Here is an 18,794-nt window from a genome sequence, read left to right on the forward strand (position 1 = left end):
TTACATCAATATTTGCATACCCCTTTTAACATTTCCTATCTGTTGCTTTGCTGGCCTTCAACTATAACAACTGGGAATTACATAACTGATTAATTGTGGAAAATATGACATAGAATAATAATAATAATAATAATAATAATAATAATAGATTTTATTTGTCCAAATTCAAAGCGCTATAAAATTTACAGAACAAAATAAATCAAATGAAAAACGTTTTTGAAAACAATCCAAAAAACAGCATTCCTAATAAAACCGAGACAAACAAAAACAAGTATCTGACTGAAAATCTGTATGAGGCAAAAACAAAAAAAAAGAAATAAAAAAAATGACAATGCCTAAACCAGCCTATCTTCAGATTCAGGCTTGTGTGAATAAAGTCTCCGTGCTCAGTGCAGATGAGCGTCACAGCCGTTGCGTCTATACAAACACTCTCACTGAACAAAGATCTTAAGATTTTCTTGACATTTAGTCTCAATACTCACTGGAAAAGATAGAATTGAAACCAGCTCTGGATATCTTTAACTGAATTCTATAAACATTAACCTTAATCGACAGTCACATCAACTGAATTGAAGGTTAGTGTCTATTTCTACGCTTATATTTCCGTAGCGGTGCCGCAGTTTGCGGAACAGTTTCTTAACCGGATCTGTGTACTCCCTGTTGGCGAGTCCCAAAAGCAAGGGCACGACAGCAATGCCCCCGATGCCAACGCAGGACAGAACAATGTGGCCAGTGCGATTGCTCTTTCCTTCCCGTCGAACCAAAAACTCTACACCTACATGGGTATAAACGATGTAGGGCACCCAACAGGTCAGAAAGGCAAGGGAAACAGCCACCACACAACAAGCGTAACGCATTTCCATTCTCCTCCTGCACTTCCTGTTTGCTACAGCTCTTTGCAGCCGCTGGATGTCCCTCAGCTTCTCCCGTGTGATCCACAGCACCCGGCATGTCATGGCAGCAATGGAGAGGATGGCGGGTGCCAGTAGACCATATACTTCCAAATAGATGAAAGCGTTTGGGAAGACACTGCGGTACGTACAGCAACGCTCTCCGGTCAGCGTTACGCAGTTAGAGCGTGCTGTGCTGTTGGTCATTGGACAACACTCGTTCCGATCGTAAATTGCCTTGTTGTTCCACCCGAAAGCAGGCAACAGCGCAAACAGCAGCGGCAGCATCCAGGCGGCCAGCAGCGGCAACATGAACCGCCGATGTAGCCAGAACTGTCTGCGCTGAAGCGGACTCACGATGCTCCGGTAACGCTCATAATGCACCAGCACTAGATTAAAGAGAAAGGCCAGAAACAGAAAATTGGGAAAGATGTGCACCAACAAGCAGGACGAGAAGCTGAGAGGCCGGTTGAGGCCCATCCAGGGAATGAATGGAAGTGCCACACCGGTGCACAAGTCAGCCACCAGCAGGCTCAGAAAAAAGTAGTTCTGCGAGTTGTGAAGCTGCCGGTTGCAGGTGATGCCCAGGATGATGAGCAGGTTGATCAGGATGATGGCACAGGAGACGGGCAGTGTGATGGCATAGATCAGCTGGGCCTCCACATGGCTTCCAGAGACATTTCTCATCACTGCAGCCATTACTGCCACAGCGCACACCAAACACCCATTCTAAAACAAGTCAAATCTGCATGAAGAAGAGCGTTATACATCATTACTTCAATATCAATTAATAAACCCACACACATCATTGAACAATGTGCAATCTGTATTTCTGATAATATTCTGTCAACCTATCAAACGCTTTAGGTTTCTTCCCCTTTTGCTGACAAGTTTTAGTGCTTATTTGTGGCAGCTGGACCCCCTTAATAAAAACCAATCTAACAAGATATTTTCTTTCTGGCTAATTTGTTCATTATTCCTGCATCTACTGGAAACGGGACATTTATCAGTTTTCAAAAAAATGATAACCTAACCCTGCGACTAAATGACAAAACACCAATATGACACATACTAGAAATATTACTGCTTTATTAATTTGTACATTTAGTCTGGATTAGATTTAGTGATCTCCTGTGTTGCATATCATTGCTCACTTTATTTCTTTAAGTCAGAAACCTGTTGTATCATTAAACCATTGACTTTCATGATACACAATGCCACAAATCAGAAAAGCTAGATTAAAAAAAAGGCTAGAGCACAGAACACACACAAAAATGTCTTAATGTCAACATCAACATACAACAAATTAAAGCTGATGCAAACAAACCTCTTCCTTGTAAATGGTCCATCTGCCAGGTTTATAACAATCATGAATGAGGAACTCCTGACCATAAATTCAACAAACTCTTTATAAATGCTGGGTTTCTTAGAATGTTATTCAAAGAGCAACTAAAAAGTGAAGGAAAAATACCTTTTTTCCAGCTTGGCTTGAAGTGAAGAAACTCCTCAGGTCTTTATCGCTATAGAGTCATGTTAGGTTGTTTTTCAAAAGAAAAACTTGCAGGTTAGCAAAATGAAGAAGGCAATAGCACAGTCCATTATAAGCCTGATTTTTCATCAGAGCTCTAAACAGTAAGATCCTCAACAGCTGGAAAGAGACAAAGTAGTTTGTCAAACAGAGAAAGTCAACAGGGGCGAGTCCGGGGGGAACGTCGCTCGTAAAACTCTGAGCAACACCCGTGCAAACCTACAAAGCTGTGACATGCACTGCTAATGCATGTACGCATGACAGATAAAAAGGGAGGACAATATAGACAATCTGAGACCTTTGACCGAGTCAGGAGGGATGTCAGAGATGTGCGTAAATAGAGTGTATAGAAAGACAGGCACCTGAAATAGAGACACTGCTGCATTCTTAAAATTGGGCAAACACAAATAAGGTATTTATACTAAAACAGAGAGACTCAATAGTTTACATTTTCGTGCAACTTTTCTTATTGGGGAAGGAATAATTAAAGAGAAGTAATTTTGTTCATATAAATTTAGTTTTCAGCTGATTATAGACTGACAGGGATCCAGCGATCTGGATTGGGGTGGGAAGATCATTCCACCAGCCAGGAACAGTGAACAAGAATGTGGTGGAGAGTGATTTTGAGCTCTTCGTGATGGTACCACAAGGCATCGTTCTTTTACAGATCTCAGACCTCTGGAGGGGATGTTCATTTGTAATAGTGAGTGGCCCTTTGGCTGTTCTATAAGCAAGCATCACTGTCTTGAATTTGATGAGAGCTGCAACTGGGAACCAGGGCAAAAACATAAAGAGAAATATAAGGTGGGCTCTTTTGGGCTTGTTGAGAACATGAATGCAGCTGCATTCTGAATCAGTTGTAGAGGTTTGTGCTTGCAGAAAGTCCAACCAGAAGTGCATTGTCCAAGGCAGTAGTCCAGTGGAAAAATGGTCAGCATCAGAAATTATGTAGTACCAGAAATCCAACTAGAAGGTAGAAGAGCTTCTGCAGAACTGGAGTCTGTCCAAATTCCCACATTTGCAGTCTTGACCACTTGAGAATGTGCGCAAACAACAGGACGTTTGTTTGTAAGACTGGCCCGGGTCTGGTACCTGCCAAAGCTCAGTGCCCTCAATAATGTACACTAAATCCTCACTTTCTGTAATAGTGCTTTAGTGAGTGTTTGGGGCTGATGCGCATCCCTCCATTCATCCGTGCAATGTTAAGAATGCATATGAAGTAGAATTTAAATATTTAAACAAAACAGTGTTGAAACTTCAGTCGCATTTTTACTGCACTTTATCTGTCCCATCAAATAAATTAATATATACATACAAATTTTGCATACATTTGTGATCTTCAAGCTCACTTTAACAAGAATCACAGTGATGGGACTGAAGCAAGCACTCTCCTTTACAATCACACTAATTGTCAATGCTTTTTTTTCTTGCATTTATAAGATAATCAGAAATTGTGTAATTGGTTATAATGCACAACGCTACAAAACTTTGTGGCAGTTTTTCACAAAGGCGCCATAGATTTTTGACATTAGCTGCATTTCCATTACAGATTAGCACAAAACTACCAATGTTATGAAACTAAAACAAATTTTTACCTCTCGCAATAAGTCATGGTAGTGGACTTTGATCAGATTTGACAGATTTTGAATATATTTATTCAAAGGAGGTGTATCTCTACAGAAGCAGCATGGAGAACCACTTCAGAAAAGTGTGTGACCGTAAACAGCTTCAGTGGCCGTATCAGAGCCGGACTGACCGCAGACGGTTGCATCGTAACGTATTAACGTTAGAGCCTTACACTCGTGAGCGACCATGTATTAAGTGTTTCATAGAGGTTATAATACATTAAAGAATGATCATATAAAGTATTTAGATGACCCCCTGGATCAGTTTCTCTGGGAAGCATTCAACCTCTCAGTGTGTTTATTCACACATCACATTTCAAACATTATAGTAACTTGTTACAAAGAAAGAAAAATAAGGTTTCGTATGTATGGCCATCCATTCAGCACTGCACTCCAAGACAGTCCCCAGGCAGTTGAGAATGTGTGTCACTACTAATGATTTACAGATAGTGCTGTGAGAAAAATGACCAGCAATCAGACACTTAACAACATCAACAGGAAGATCTTTAATCTGAGCATCCAGTTAGAAGCAGTTAGAGTAATCCAAAACCTAGGATTAACTGTGCATTTTTAATTTACTGGAACTGAATTTTGCATACACCCCCTTCTGATTATTGGATGTAATTATTTCAGTAATTTCAGTGAGGACAAATCTCAATACCTCTACATACAGTGCCTCTCTATAAAACCATGTGCTTCAAAGTTTATGAAAAGTCAATTTCAACTTCATCATGACACTGTTGCAACAACCTCTGACAGACACATCTCCAGAATGTCACTGCATAGTGAACCACTGAGATTTGTCTTCATAAACATTACTAGAACACACATAATGTAGATGGCATGCCAATTACAGCTGTATGTTGCCTAAAACAAAAGACAAGAACAATCATAACAAGAATGGACAGCACAACTCTGTTAAAACTTTTAAAAAGCTGCAGTTTAAATGTGACTGTGTATCAGAGGGAAGGTATGAGAGATGCTGAAGTCTAACGGGATCGCTCTATCGGTCAGGTCTCTGCAGGCAGAACACTTTGGCTTTATGGTCTCCTCCAGCAGTGATGACAACTGATGCATCTCTGAGAACATAGACACAGCACGACAACGATTAAAAATATACAGCACAAACACATGATTTTGATGGTTGAAAGCTTGGACGATGACAGATTTTACATGTTTGGGTGACATCCTGATTTTGATGAGTTAGATGTGTTAGTAGGTCAAGATATTTTGACTACATTTTCTGACTCTATGGCCACACATACTGTGCAGTTACTTTTGTTTGTCAAGGCACCGTTTAGAGCTAAATCTTGTTCTGTACACACCGCTCAGTCACTTACAGGAGGAACAACCACATTCTACAAATAAGACTCCCAAAACATTTAGACAGTTACAGACATACTGACAGAAATGATATGCAGGGCCTGTGGAACCGACACCAACAACCAGCTGTTAATAGTGTATTTAAACACACATCTGAGGTGTGCCTTGTCTCACTTGTGTTACAAGATCATGTTAGAAAAACGGGAATAAACAAAAATCCAAAAATAAAGAAATAAATCCAAAAGTAACAAGCTGCTAATGTACGGAAGATTAAGTTGCAGACTTACCTGTTCAGCACAAAGTCAAGGATCTCAGCAGAGTGTCCACGGTACTCAGACATCATGACTCCTGATCTGGCGTCCCACAGAGTGATCACACCGGCCAGACTACAGGTGGACACGACTGCAGAGGACTCCTCCCACTGCAGGTGCACGACACCCACCTGACCACACACACACACACACACACACCCCGATTACATGACAGAAGACATTCATGTGCTGTATTTAGGGACTCTGAGTTCTTACCTCATGTTTACACTGATGTCTGAGGCTCTGTGAAGTCATATCATAAATGGCAAGGGTGCCATCCAGATAAGCAACAGCAACTAGGGGTAACCTGGAAGACAAATCACATTGATTTATATAACAATAAAAAAAAAAAAAATAAAAAGATTTTATTCAAAACCTTAAAACAGCTCCTCCTGTGTGTAGAGCATCACTGGCTATGATTGTGTGGTCATTTACTGGAAGAAATCTGACCAGCATCTTACAAACATGGAGTGTCTTACAGCACATCAAAGCACTACTAAATACTAAAGCTGGAAGAAAATCATTTGTTTAGATTATTTATATGTAATCACATTAATATGCCATTTGCTTTACTTACACATTACAAAACCCCACAGACTCCACAGAGTTAGAATCCTGTTCCTGCATAGAGTCTTTTGCTTCACTGGTTTTATTGGACAATGAGCATAACACCTAAAGAAAAAAATAAATGACATTTCAGGCATCACACATGAAGGTTTACGATGGTGATCCAGTGATCTACATCAGATCACATCGAGGTCCAGTGCTTAGAAACTAACACTAAACATCCGGATCCTGCTTCAAGATAGGGCTGCACAAAATATTGTATGCGATATTCATGCACATCTTGTCAGTAAAGCAATTTGTACGTATAATCACAGATGAATCACAGTAGACGTGATATTGAAAACAGGTAATTGATATTTATTTTTCAAGTCACAGAACTGGCACAGAAACATCACTATCATATGCGATTCATCTGTGATTAGGCTGCAAACTGCTTTACTGACGAGACGCACATGACTATCACATGCATCATATATAGTGCTGCCCTACTTTAGGCCCAATCGTAATACAAAAAAATACACATTTGTCAAGTCATTGTGTGAACATTTCACTTGTGATTAATTGTTAATGTATTGGGTGGAAAAGATAACAAAGCATTTAAAGCATAAAATGGCGAACCCTTGTCAGTGCTTTTACTTCACTGCTGTCAGAGAAACTCTGTCGAAACACTTCTGCTTGTAAAGTTACTTCAATTCAGGAATTTCGTAGATCTACTCACCTTTCCAGTGGATGTGTTGATGAGTTTAGCCTGACCATCCACTGACCCCGTCAGAGCCAGCGTCCCCTCTTTATTACACTCTATAGAGGTCAGCGCTCCCTGATGACCGTCATGACCTGAAAAGACACAATCTCTTCTGTAGCGCTGAACTTATAAATAAACAAATAAATATTTGGTCAATAACGTGCATCACATAATGCTTTTACCAAGACGTCAAACACTCAAAACAGCTGAAACAGAACAAAGAGTAAAGAGCGGCACGAGCCGGCCAGCAACCTCCCTACAGCACAAACAACCTGAACATCTTTCTGCAAACAACAAAATCCTGCTTGTCCCACTTGAATATCACAGTCACTAGGGGTATTACAGAATCTAGGGGTATTACAGAATATTACAGAAATCAAATAATTAACATTATTTGACTACAAAAAAAATGTAAAGCTAAACTCATTAAGAATGGCATTTTGACAAAAGTTTGTGATTTTGATCATTTCAAGTGCAATTATCTGCCAGAATGTGACAGAATGTGAAAAGTTCTTATTTTTGAGTTAACTTCAGCGTGAGTGATTATCCATTCCTGGATTCTGATTGGTCGTCAGCTGTGTTTTATTTATGATTCAGCAAGACTATGACGGCTTCACCCAACAGTTCTGTGTATCACTACGCAACACCCCTAGCAACCATCGTTAGCAACATAATCAATAATACAGCATAAAACTGTTCCGTGTATTATGTATTTTGGGAAAACGAAGATGTCTGTATGAGAGAAAAAAAAATCATATATGGTGTTAAAAAGTAAATGATTCTTATGTAAGCTCTATTAGATAAGAAGCGTGTTCAGTCTCATGTGTTTGTAGCTATTTTTTAGTGGAAGGACTGCCTTTAACAAATTTCAACACATATTTTTAGTTTTAATTTTTTTTTTTTATTGTGTGGTAACTGTTATAAAAGCAATAAGGTACTCACGATACAGCTTATACCTTATTGCTTACTTATATAACACTTTATAGAGATTGTGTGCAAACAGCTCCGACCCTAACTGTGGTCAAAACATCTGGATACAGAAAGAGCTTTAAACTTCATTCAAACCTATATGACATGAATTATTTTTTATTTTGAAGACAGCTTTGGTACATAGGATAGAAAAGTGACTAGACAAAGCAAAAAAAACCTAAACCCTTTAAGCTGTACATGTTTGAATAAATAATACAGGAACTTCTATTTCATGTGAACTACCCCCGTAATGGCCCCAGTGACCCTCGTAGAAAAGAATGTGAAGCGTGAAGGATGAATTACCTTTAATGACATAAACGGCATTGCCTTGTTTTAAGTCCCACAGACGTAAACTTCCGTCCTCATAGCCCACAATTGCTCTCTTTCCTGTAAGATAGACAGACTCTGAGAACACGGAACAGACAGTCAGTATCTGAGTCCTCTGACAGCCTCGGCTCTCACCATCAGGAAGGATCTTCCCGCTGGTCGCCTGGCAGCTGGGTCCTTGAAACGTCTTGCACTCTCCACTCGGGATCTTCCACATCCAGACGTTCCCATCAGCCGTTCCAGCCAGCAGCACCGGAGCACAGGGATGCCACTCCAACCACTGCAGAAGAAGACGCACGCTTCAAACATGTCAACAAAAACATGCAACACCAGCAGAGCAACAGCATTCTAACTTACTTCCAGGTCTCCAACTTCAAAAGACCAGATTTCCTCCTTGCTCTCCACTTTCCAGACCTTAATGAGACCGCTCATATCACCGGTCACCACCAGCATGGAATCAGAGCTGAACGAGGCGCATGTGACAGAATCCTTGTGACCTGCCGTGAATCAGAGAGAAGCAGGTTTGTGCTGACAGACACAGAGCGTATGAAGAGTGAATGATCTGCTCACACTTCTACAAACCGGTGCATTCAAACAGCACGTCTCCATCCGACACGCTCCACACATACGCCCTGTCATCCTCTCCACCCGTGACAGCCAGACTGTTGGTCACTGGGTCCAAGCTGACACAAAAGACAGAACCTGCGATTTCAAAAACACATTCAGTAAGAGCTAATGAAAGACGAAGCGTTTCTCACAGACACTGAGGTATATGTATGTGTGTGTGTGGAGTCACCCGTGTGTTTGGAGAAGGTTAGTTCGCTGTCATCCTGCTCAGACTCCATCTCATCCTCCGTCTCCCATCCATCATCATCCACATTCCCAGCCTCCTCAAAATCTACATCCTCAAGCTCCTCCGCCAGATCCTCTAAACAAATAAACAGCTTTAATCTTTCGTTTTTTGATCACTCTCCATTTTTATTGTCCGTCCCCCAAACTTTTTTTTAATACAAGTAAAATAGAATATTTAGTATATTTACTCTTCTTCACAGTATCTTTCTCTCAGTCACACACACACACACACACACACACACACACACCATGTAAACATCCAGTGATAAACACACACCTGCGGTCTGTTCTGTGTCGTTGAGATCAATAACCTCGATGATTTCCTCATCTCCGTGCAGATTTAACGAATCTACCTCAGGATTATCCATCATCAATATAATTATTGACGGACTTTATTCATTCCAGCCCTGTTAAAGTTTTATCACGGAGTCTTTCAGCTTGATCGCGGCTGAATGGTTTAGTAGCGATATTATTTTGAACTAAGTCACAATTCTAGAACCACGATCCGACAGATTTGCTGTTTGCTGAATAATAGCGCATTAATGTAATGCGCTTTAAAATGTTCGCGTAATTCACGTGCTCGCCCGAGCAGCTCGCGCTGACGTATGACGTGTAGAAACACGTGACGGAAAGCGCCAGCCAATCACACTCATTGCTTTTCCTCAACAGAAAACTGTTCAAAGGCTGGACTTCCGGCGGACAGCCCCTGTGTAATATCGCAGCACGTGGCACTAGATGGCGCTGGTTCTACAAACACAAATCACACACTCGGCCTGAAATATGAGGTTTTATTTATTTTTATTTCAACTTTACAACCAAACAAGGTACATAATCACATTCAAGAATAAATCAAAACCTTTTCAGGCTTGGTTGAGCACAACCAAATAAAGAACAACAACAGAAAGCATTCAAATCAACTGAACAAACCAGAAAGAAAAGAAATTAATAAATTAAATAATAAGAATGTTTTCAAAATTAAAATACAACAAATAGGGCTTTTTATACAAGTTCAAAAGATACATCAACTTAAGGTCTTTCTCATTCTTAACACATTTCAACGATTTATATAAGAGTTTGACCTTATTACACCACTGGATAAAGTTGGGCTTAGATTTAAACCATTCGCGCTTATGAATAAAAATCTCCCAAAACATATCAGGAAATTAATAACAAATTGAGAATGTTTGTTTTTTTTATCACTGAGAGGTTAGAATTCAACACCACAGAACAGTTTTGCTCCTCTTTCCAAAAGGCCTACAATATCGCACTCAAAAAAAACATATGATCTGAATTTTCAATACTTGTTTCACAAAAAAATTGCATCAAAATTGAATTTTAATATTAAAAATTTGTTAGTAGGGTAGATCTAATTTAGAATCTTGAAAATTTTGGAAGGAGTAGAAAAGACAAATAATTTTTTCTCATTTTATTCATTTCAACTGTATCAAAATCCTTAAGCCCATTTTCCATCTAATTGGGTTTAGATAAAACACCTGTGAAATTACATTTCTAATCACTTTGTTTAAACATTTTTTCACACAAAAATTATAACCCTCTCAGGAAAGTTGGGAGTTCACATTATCTTCTCAAATGCAAGTTAATTACTTTGTGTGGAAGATTGGAGTTATTTTTGTCTATATGTGTTGGAAAAAGAAAGTGAAACTGTAAACTTTAATGTAAAATCAACTGTATCTATTATCATTATGAAAACAAATTCTCCTTTAAATTCTTTTTTTCTTTGTTTTATTTATTTTTGTTAGTTTGTTTTTATTTGCAGGGATGAAAAGAGATAACCTTTTTGACCTGTGATGTTTTTACAGTTCAGAGCTCTCATGTGCAGAATACAGATGAATAAATACATTTTCATTACATTTAAAAGCATGCAAAACATGCAATGAGGGTTAGGATTTGCATAATTAATCTCTCAACAAAACTAATTCTTAACAGTTGCTCACTGGATCTCCATTAGTGCATAACCAGAGAAATTTACTGGTAATCATAGTGATGCATTAAAATTCATATTGCATCATACCCCAACAAATACTTGTTTGAAAAGACAGACAAAGCTGTTTTATATTATTTTTTTTAAGAATACATAACTCAGACATTTACATTAGTTTTATGAAAGATGAAAAGTGAACAATAGGTATTAAATTAGACTTCTAGACATGTTATATAACTTGTGCTCAAAGGTTCATAAGGAGATGTAGAAATCCTCTGTTACTATGGAAACCACGATCCCAGCCGGATTCTGTCATGCTACTGAACTGACGAGAAGGAGAACCCGTTCTAAACCTCACCTGACTCCGTCTGAACTTTATTTAACAAGGCCAGGGACAATGAAACTATTCTTAGATTATAATATGAATTATTCAAATACTTTATGGTTTGAAGGCCATTAAACAAAGTAATAACTATAACTATAAAGGAGTTACAATATTAACTAAACGAAGGAGTTTCTTTGCTGTGGCTGGTGCCTCCTAAAGTCACCCAAAAATGAGAATTATCCCGTATTTTACTCACCCCAAGCTATCCACGAGAATTACCAACCTCGGATCAATTTTTATAAAACTCAGACTGCTTTTGTCTAAAAGAAGAAAGTCATATACACAGAGGATAAAAGATGTAATTAAAGTTTTGGGTGAACTATTCCTGAAGCTGTCCTGAAGCTCCCTGACCCTCGTGTAGAATTAAAGACTGAGTGAATCAATACAGCATTCTGAAGAGCCTATCTTTGATGTCATTTCCACCAGAGTGTGTTAACGAGAATGAGAGATTGTTAACACATAAATATCAAAGACATGTCTAATAAAGCTTGAGAAAACACTGCAGGCAACCAGAGACCTGAGGCTCTTCATAAGACCAGCGCAGAACAAATATCTTTTGTCTTGATCCATCAAATGTGCTTGTTTCCTGAAAACACTGATTGGCCTACTATATAAGCTCAATCAACGAAGGTATAAAATGAGCACACATGTACTTTTACTAGCATCACAGTGACTTTGTCTGAAGGTTGATTTCATCAAAGAGTCATGAAGAAAATTACTCGGATTGCTTTGCTGCTGTTATAATGCTGGTGTCTTACCAAGCCTCAAATTAGGAAATGTCAAGCAAAAGACAAAAGCCTTCAACAAAATACAAGCAGGGTGTTCCAATCGGAAGACAATGACTGTATAATATTATAATGTTTCGCATCTTTTATGTCTACCCTGATTTCTGGTCAAATCCTCACCACAGAAACACGAGTGACCGGATGATCGTGAGCTCCATTAAACCGAGGATAACGACATGTAGATCACGAGGCTTAGAAACATTTCGTAATCCAACAGTCGAAACGAAACCGTTAACGAAACCGTCTAAACATCGGTAGCACGCGCAGAAGAAACGCGTTATTGATCGGCACGATCAACGTGACGTCACCGCGCGCGAGGTCCGACGTTCCCGCCTCTCAGTCCCGCCACACGTGATTCCGAATCAAAGATCCAGTATGGCGGAGTCTGTCAGACGGCGTTTCTGTCGCTTCTGCGCGGTCTGGGGGAATTCAGATGACTGCCGTTAATCAGGTGAGCGAACACCGGACACCGACAGCATCACGAGCTGCTGCTGCCGTTCTTCTGTTGTGGATCTTCTAAACGGCTTCCGTTAACGACGGCCGAATAGATTTAGAAAACCTCTTCTATCGAGATCAGCTGTTAGAATGGAAGCAGCTTGGGCTGGTATTGTGTGATTGCTGTGGTTAAATGAGCGATGGCCAATGGTGTGAGGTGCATCGAGATGGGCGGGTTAGACACGAGCAGCCCGTTTTTGTGAATGAGGTTGAGGGAGGATTGCCATGACTCAAGTGACACACACACACACACACACACACACACACACACACACACACTCACTCGTGTGGAGATGTTTAGATGCGGTGGCGGTTGTTTTAGGATCAGATGCTTGACAGAAGGAACAGCAGCTAACAGATACGTTTAAAATAGATGGAAGATCTTAGCTCTAGCTGATGTTTAGTGCGTGAGTATAAGAAACCTTATGTTAGATGCGTCTTGGTCGTTTAGATGTTGATTCAGGAGATGGCATATGGTGCTCTATGATCTGTTTAGGCTCCGCTTTCTCGCTTGAGGGACAATGGAAGCCCTGGAGTGAACATAATGCCCTCCTCAGACTGTCAGGAGATTAGCAGACATGCGCTCCGTGACCGACTTTCACCGAACAGCCCAGCGCCCAGCCCACCCCTCCAGCGCCGTCTGGCGAGGCCAGAAAGACGGGTCACTCTGGAGGAGAGAGATGGTCCAGAAGACCCTGAGATTAGCTTTATTTCCACGGGGAAAGGAATCTTTACATTGCCAAAGCATTAATGACACTAATACAAATTAACAACATACACAATATAGACTTAAATATAAACAGTTGGGAATTTAATTAGCAACAGAAAAGTTTTATTTCTAAAGGTGTCAGTGTATGCAGTGTGAAGGTAACTCTTTGTTGTGACAGGACCTCACAGTCTTTGATGGTTTTAAAATGGGTATTTGTTCATAATTGTGGCAGACTGTTAGAAAGTGCAGCTCTGTTTCTACTTCCTTTTTTCTTTAGCCTTTTGACACGTAGTGTTCATTCACCGATCCGTCACAAGGTTTCACTAACAGCAGCTCATCAGGTGATGTAAGAAAGGTCGCTGTTCGCTAATTACAGTAATTACAGTTGAATACATAAACATTATTGAGATTGAACAATTGATCTGGTCTTCTGTAAAAACATTTATTTTTTATATATTTTTTAAAACAATTTGTGAAAATAAAATTATTTGCAAAACGCTCTATGAAGTCCTGTTTTGAATCAAATTGGAATACAAATTAGAGCGCTTTGATTCATTTTTAGACATAATAGTTTAACTGACTTTGAGTTTCAAAAAGTTCTGTTGATTTTTCTATTGTGTTAAAAACATTTCATTACATGACACTTAGTGACTACATGTTATTCAGGTCAGAGCTGTGATAATTTGCATTGCCCTTTGAACTTTGGTCTGCTATTTTCTTTTCCACTGGCAGAAGCAGTTGTTGTACAGCTTCTCAAGTATGTGTGCATGTGTGTGTCTCTTCTGAAGATGTGAAACCGTTCATGAAAACCATTAGAGATGCAGCGCCTAATCTTAATGTATTGGAGAACTTTGTCTGATGCTAATCTTGCCATTCATAGAATCATACATGATGGTTTGTGTTTGTTTGTTAGTCCTGTTGGTTTATGAGAGCTTTTTTAATGTTTTTTTTACAGCTCCTGGCTGGATTTGAGACGAGGAGCAGAAACAGCTGCTGTGCTGGAGCTCAATCTGAAGTTTTGAAAGCGTGTCTCTGAACATCATGACTTCCCAGAGTCATTCAGGTACTGCTTCATACATCGCATGATTGCATTTTCCTGCTTGTCTGTGTAGTGCGTTTGGATCTTCTGCTTGCAAACCTGCGGTGTGTAAAAAGATCTGTGAGCAGATAAAGAGACGTTAAGCGGGTGATCTGTGTTTCCGAATGAGTTTCATCTTCTGGCCTGAGCGCTGGTAATCCTGGATTTGTTTAATGAAGTAATGGGTTTTCCAATCAAACATAGCGCAGCCGAATGATCTTAAGCAATAGATACACTATGGAAACCCTGCTGTACTTTTATAGTGATCATAATTAAGCATGTTCGAGTGTGTTTATTATGTGTATCTTTGGCTTAGTTGTTTTGATTTGTCCAGTGCATTTGTTTTAGCATGATTATGACCAAAACTGTCTATTTCTAGTTCATAATATTCCTTTTTCTAAAAATGTTCTTTATTATGTTTAACAAAAATATTTTAGCTTCTCACCTTTTCAGGTGCTTAAGATCCTGTATGGAGGAAATTTAATGAATTGCACCATTTTATAATCCCTAGCATACATAGCTTCAGAGTTCATGAATTGGACTCCAATGATCTGTCAGGGTTGGTGTGTCCCTGTCGTCTTTTATTAGTGCCATTCCTGTTTATATTTGTCTGAGGACTGAAAGCCTGCTCTGCGCTGCAGCAGCTTAACTTGCTGCTATTTATAGATCTGTGTGGATCCCGCACGTGTGCCGATTGTTTCTGTGCCTCCAGAAGACAGCAGATCCCGATCCGTCCGGCAGCTGTTTGCTTTCTCTGTAGAGGCTCTGAACAGAGGAAGGCTTTGTGAAGCCCAGGCCTCGTTTGCAGATCACGCATGGAAGCGTGCTGATTTTAATTGTGGTCGGTCCAGACAAACGAGCCAGAAGCAAGCCAGCGGGGAGAGAGGAACAGATACTGAATGTTCTGCCACCAATTACAGTCTACACAGAACCGTCGCTGCCATCCCACCTTTTGACATTTCGAGCATTTGTTTGCATCCAGTCTGGACACTGGTGTAAAGATTCTAATGATATCACAGCTCATTTTTCTGTACACGTAATTAGAGGTGTAATGATTAGCATATGTGTATCGTACACTTCATGGTTATTTTTCAAATCATAGTAATCATCCCTATCCCCTTGTTAGTGGAGACTTGAGTGAGCAGACTTTGGAAGACGTTTGGAACGATGTCATTTCCTCATTATCTTCAGCTGGGATGTTCCCGTGACAACGAACACAGCATGATGTAATGAGTAGATAAGGATGATCACTTTGATGATTTGGAACATGACCATGAATCGTACTATACCCCTACACATAATGGTTGCTGTCTGGTAATGAATGAATAACAGTTCTTCTTTACGGCCGGGACACAACAAGCTGACATCAGCGAACGAGCAGTGATGAAAGCCGACAGTGTTGTCTCGTGTTGGACAAAAAAATCTGCACTCGACTCAAGCCGATGGCAAACTAAACACGCGTATGCCTCAGGTTAGCAGACTATATATCGGCAAATATCATTAGTAAATATTCATCATGATATATTTACGAGATAAACACTAATGTATAAAACGTAAACAAAACAACACTTTGAATATCAGTAACATTGATTTTCTTCATTTAAATCTTGTGACTTTCCTAACAGTCTTCTCTTTGTGCCGCCTTTAAGTCTTGCTATAAGTCTCTGGCACTGAACTAGGCGTCCAATCAGAGTTCTCACTTTCCCCGATGGCTCAACACTCTGAATCAGGTCAATGTGTGTAACACACCAAACAAACTATCCCCACCATCAGCTTGGTTTGTCCCGGTCTTTAAACACCGATCAAGCAGTTGAAGATACTGCAGTGATTATTGTGACGGCAACCGATGCCTAGTAAATGGTATAAATGTTTTTACATTGTATTGTTGCTTTTGCACGTCTCGTTGTCAATATAGCTCGTAATACTTGAATATATAGTTTTTTGTTTTTTTTTGTAGTGTTTGTTATTTTTTTGGGAGGCCCTGCTGTGTATAATGTGATGTGAACACACTATCAGTACTGATGGTGTTTAAAGCTGCTGGACATTCTTGTTTCTTTCTCCTTTTTGTGGGGCAAGAAAGGCTTGTTAAGGTATGTTTGATTATTAGCAGACTTGAAAACTGCCCTCTTTGCCCCCTCAGAAAGTGAACAGCACAGATGCTAAATCAGGATCTGACCCAGATCAGTTCTCATATATCACCGTTAATGGCACTGCCAAGTGTTTTCCAGGATCTTTTTAATTCTGCCACATATCAAAGAATCATATATAATGCAAACAATTCATTCGCATCTCATGTTCAAGAGCAAAATCTGCATATTGTATATCTTTGTGAGCATGCATTAATACAGCAGAACATTTCACAGATTTAATGGCCTCAAAAAATGTTGTAGCAAGTAAGTTGTGTTTATCAGTAGCATGAGGGTTTTGTTCTTGTGACTAGCATCTTCATTACTAAATGTGGAGCTGTTCCAGAAGCCTGATAAATAGACTTTGAGCTCAGAATGCTTCTTGGCCACTGAATGGATATTTGGGAAATAAATGGATGTTGGCCACTCCTCTCAAAAGTGTTCTGTGAGAGCTGAAGCCAGAGTTTAATCAAGCCTATCTGAGATGACATGCTTTCTCTGGCCTGCTAACAGATGCCGGTTGAGTTAAAGCTCTTGTGTGAATAAAACAAAACTATTAGCTATTTGCCTTTTCACATGAATATGGCCCCTCGGGCATAGTGTGTCACAGTGACGCAGATGTTTTTTGTTGAGAGACTCTTAACTGACCGACAGCTTAACTTTATCTTGTTATTTAATCTTTTTTTATTGTAGAGCTGTCGTCTTTAGTCTATAAGCTAGTCTTTGTTGGTTAAGCATAATTAAACTAGAGGGTTAAACTTAAAATCTAACAGAGAATAAAGTTTTCCTTTGCCGTAATATAAGCGTCAAGGAGGCCATTGGCAGCCTTCGTGAGCTGGATTTCTTTGTCATATCAGCTGGATTTGCCCACAGTGACACCCTGATATTTGGACTAAAACACATGTTAGCTTCAAGGCTGTGTGTGTGTGTGTGTGTGTGTGTGTGTGTGTGTGTGTGTGTGTTTATCCACCCTAAACCACAGCACCAGTGCACAAGGGAATTTGCAATACTTTCTTCACCAGCAAACATCATTTATTATTGCAGTCAAAGCCTCTGGTTGAAGGGATGTTGCTGTGGACAAAAGCAGCTCTCAGTAGATGGCAGAATGTTTGCTTTGGGGATTGCTGTTTTGCATGCCACTTAGGAAACTCTGCTCTGTTCTGCTGTCATTTTCTTGATTACAGCAGGGCTGACATATAGTTTTATTGTCTTGTGGTTTTGTGAAGGTGCTTCGCTCTGACACAGAGCTCAGGTTTCATACCTGTTGCACTGTGGGGTGATTTCTAACCACAGCTCTCTTATGTAGTTAGTAGTCCAAAGCATTGGCATGCAAAGTGATCCATATAGTCATCTTGGTTTAGAAAAACCACACCATATCAGTTTCATGTATCAATTTCAGGCTGTGCGTGTTCCTCATTCAAGCTTAAACATTGCATTTCTCATTCAAATCACACTTCCACGAGTGTTTTCAATGAGTCTATATGGTGTTTAGGAACAGAATAACAACTTTTTCAGGTTTTTGGTCTGGGGCCTCACCTCATGAATGGAAATACACTCATAATGTGGTAAACCTTTTTTTTTTTTAACCTTAGATTATTGGTGCTTTGGTGTTGGTCACATGTAATGTCACTCGCTGAAACCTATATGAGTGGCTCATTTGTTCAGAGTGCTGTATAAAATGCTCGTTTGTTTCGTACACTAAGGTGCAGTAGATGAATTGGCTGATTTAGACTTTCATATTGTAAATACTTGTAATACTGAAGTTGCTGCTCACCCTAACAGCTTAGGTTCATCAGCAGACTTGTTGTTATGAACCGTTCTGTGTCATAAAGCAATCACAATCTGTCGTGTAAACAGCAGCGGATCTGAGCACCTGGGCTGCGTTCTTCTAAAAATAGATGTGCACATATAAACAGAATTCCCTGATGCGTACGGCTCTGCGCTCGCTGCGCTCGGCCCTAATTAGATGAACATCAAAGCAGTTTCCCGGGGTTGTCTAGTCCTTAAAAATTTCCTAAAAATAGAAGCTTGTGGAGGATTTGCTGTCTGGGGAACTCGCCTGTTATTTTTCTCCCTTTCTGGATGGAAACCCGAGCCAGTGCTTCTGTTGCTGCGTTACAAGGGGAAAAGCTGTGTGGTA

At 39.8% G+C, this 18,794-nt stretch overlaps 3 protein-coding genes across 5 annotated transcripts in view; 1 reads left to right on the forward strand and 2 right to left on the reverse strand.

Moving 5' to 3' along the window:
- Positions 1-262: 262 nt before the first annotated feature.
- On the reverse strand, positions 263-1,793 carry LOC122334352 (G-protein coupled bile acid receptor 1). Its single transcript, XM_043232213.1, has one exon. It carries the CDS (start codon positions 1,587-1,589, stop codon positions 561-563), a length of 1,029 nt encoding a protein of 342 aa, XP_043088148.1. The 5' UTR covers positions 1,590-1,793; the 3' UTR covers positions 263-560.
- Positions 1,794-4,304: 2,511 nt separating this feature from the next.
- LOC122334357 (angio-associated, migratory cell protein) lies at positions 4,305-9,751 on the reverse strand. The gene is made up of 11 exons (XM_043232220.1): positions 9,412-9,751; positions 9,079-9,210; positions 8,865-8,984; positions 8,640-8,779; positions 8,418-8,562; positions 8,259-8,342; positions 6,963-7,078; positions 6,255-6,349; positions 5,894-5,984; positions 5,654-5,808; positions 4,305-5,122 (listed from the first exon to the last, which is right to left on the reverse strand). The coding sequence occupies exons 1-11, from the start codon at positions 9,503-9,505 to the stop codon at positions 5,047-5,049; spliced, it is 1,248 nt and encodes a 415-aa protein (XP_043088155.1). The 5' UTR covers positions 9,506-9,751; the 3' UTR covers positions 4,305-5,046.
- Positions 9,752-10,009: 258 nt separating this feature from the next.
- The window catches only part of LOC122334327 (histone deacetylase 4-like), a 34,622-nt gene continuing 25,837 nt past the window's right edge, over positions 10,010-18,794 (forward strand). For all 3 annotated transcript variants that reach the window (XR_006248744.1, XM_043232158.1, XM_043232159.1), the window contains exons 1-2: positions 10,010-12,697; positions 14,406-14,513. Coding sequence is in view for 2 of the 3 variants with exons in the window: in XM_043232158.1 (XP_043088093.1) it covers positions 14,492-14,513 (22 nt within the window). In the remaining variant the exon portion in view is untranslated. The remainder of the gene's footprint in view (positions 12,698-14,405; positions 14,514-18,794) is intronic.

The sequence above is a fragment of the Puntigrus tetrazona genome, unplaced genomic scaffold, assembly GCF_018831695.1.
Source record: "Puntigrus tetrazona isolate hp1 unplaced genomic scaffold, ASM1883169v1 S000000513, whole genome shotgun sequence".
Lineage (NCBI taxonomy): Eukaryota > Metazoa > Chordata > Actinopteri > Cypriniformes > Cyprinidae > Puntigrus > Puntigrus tetrazona.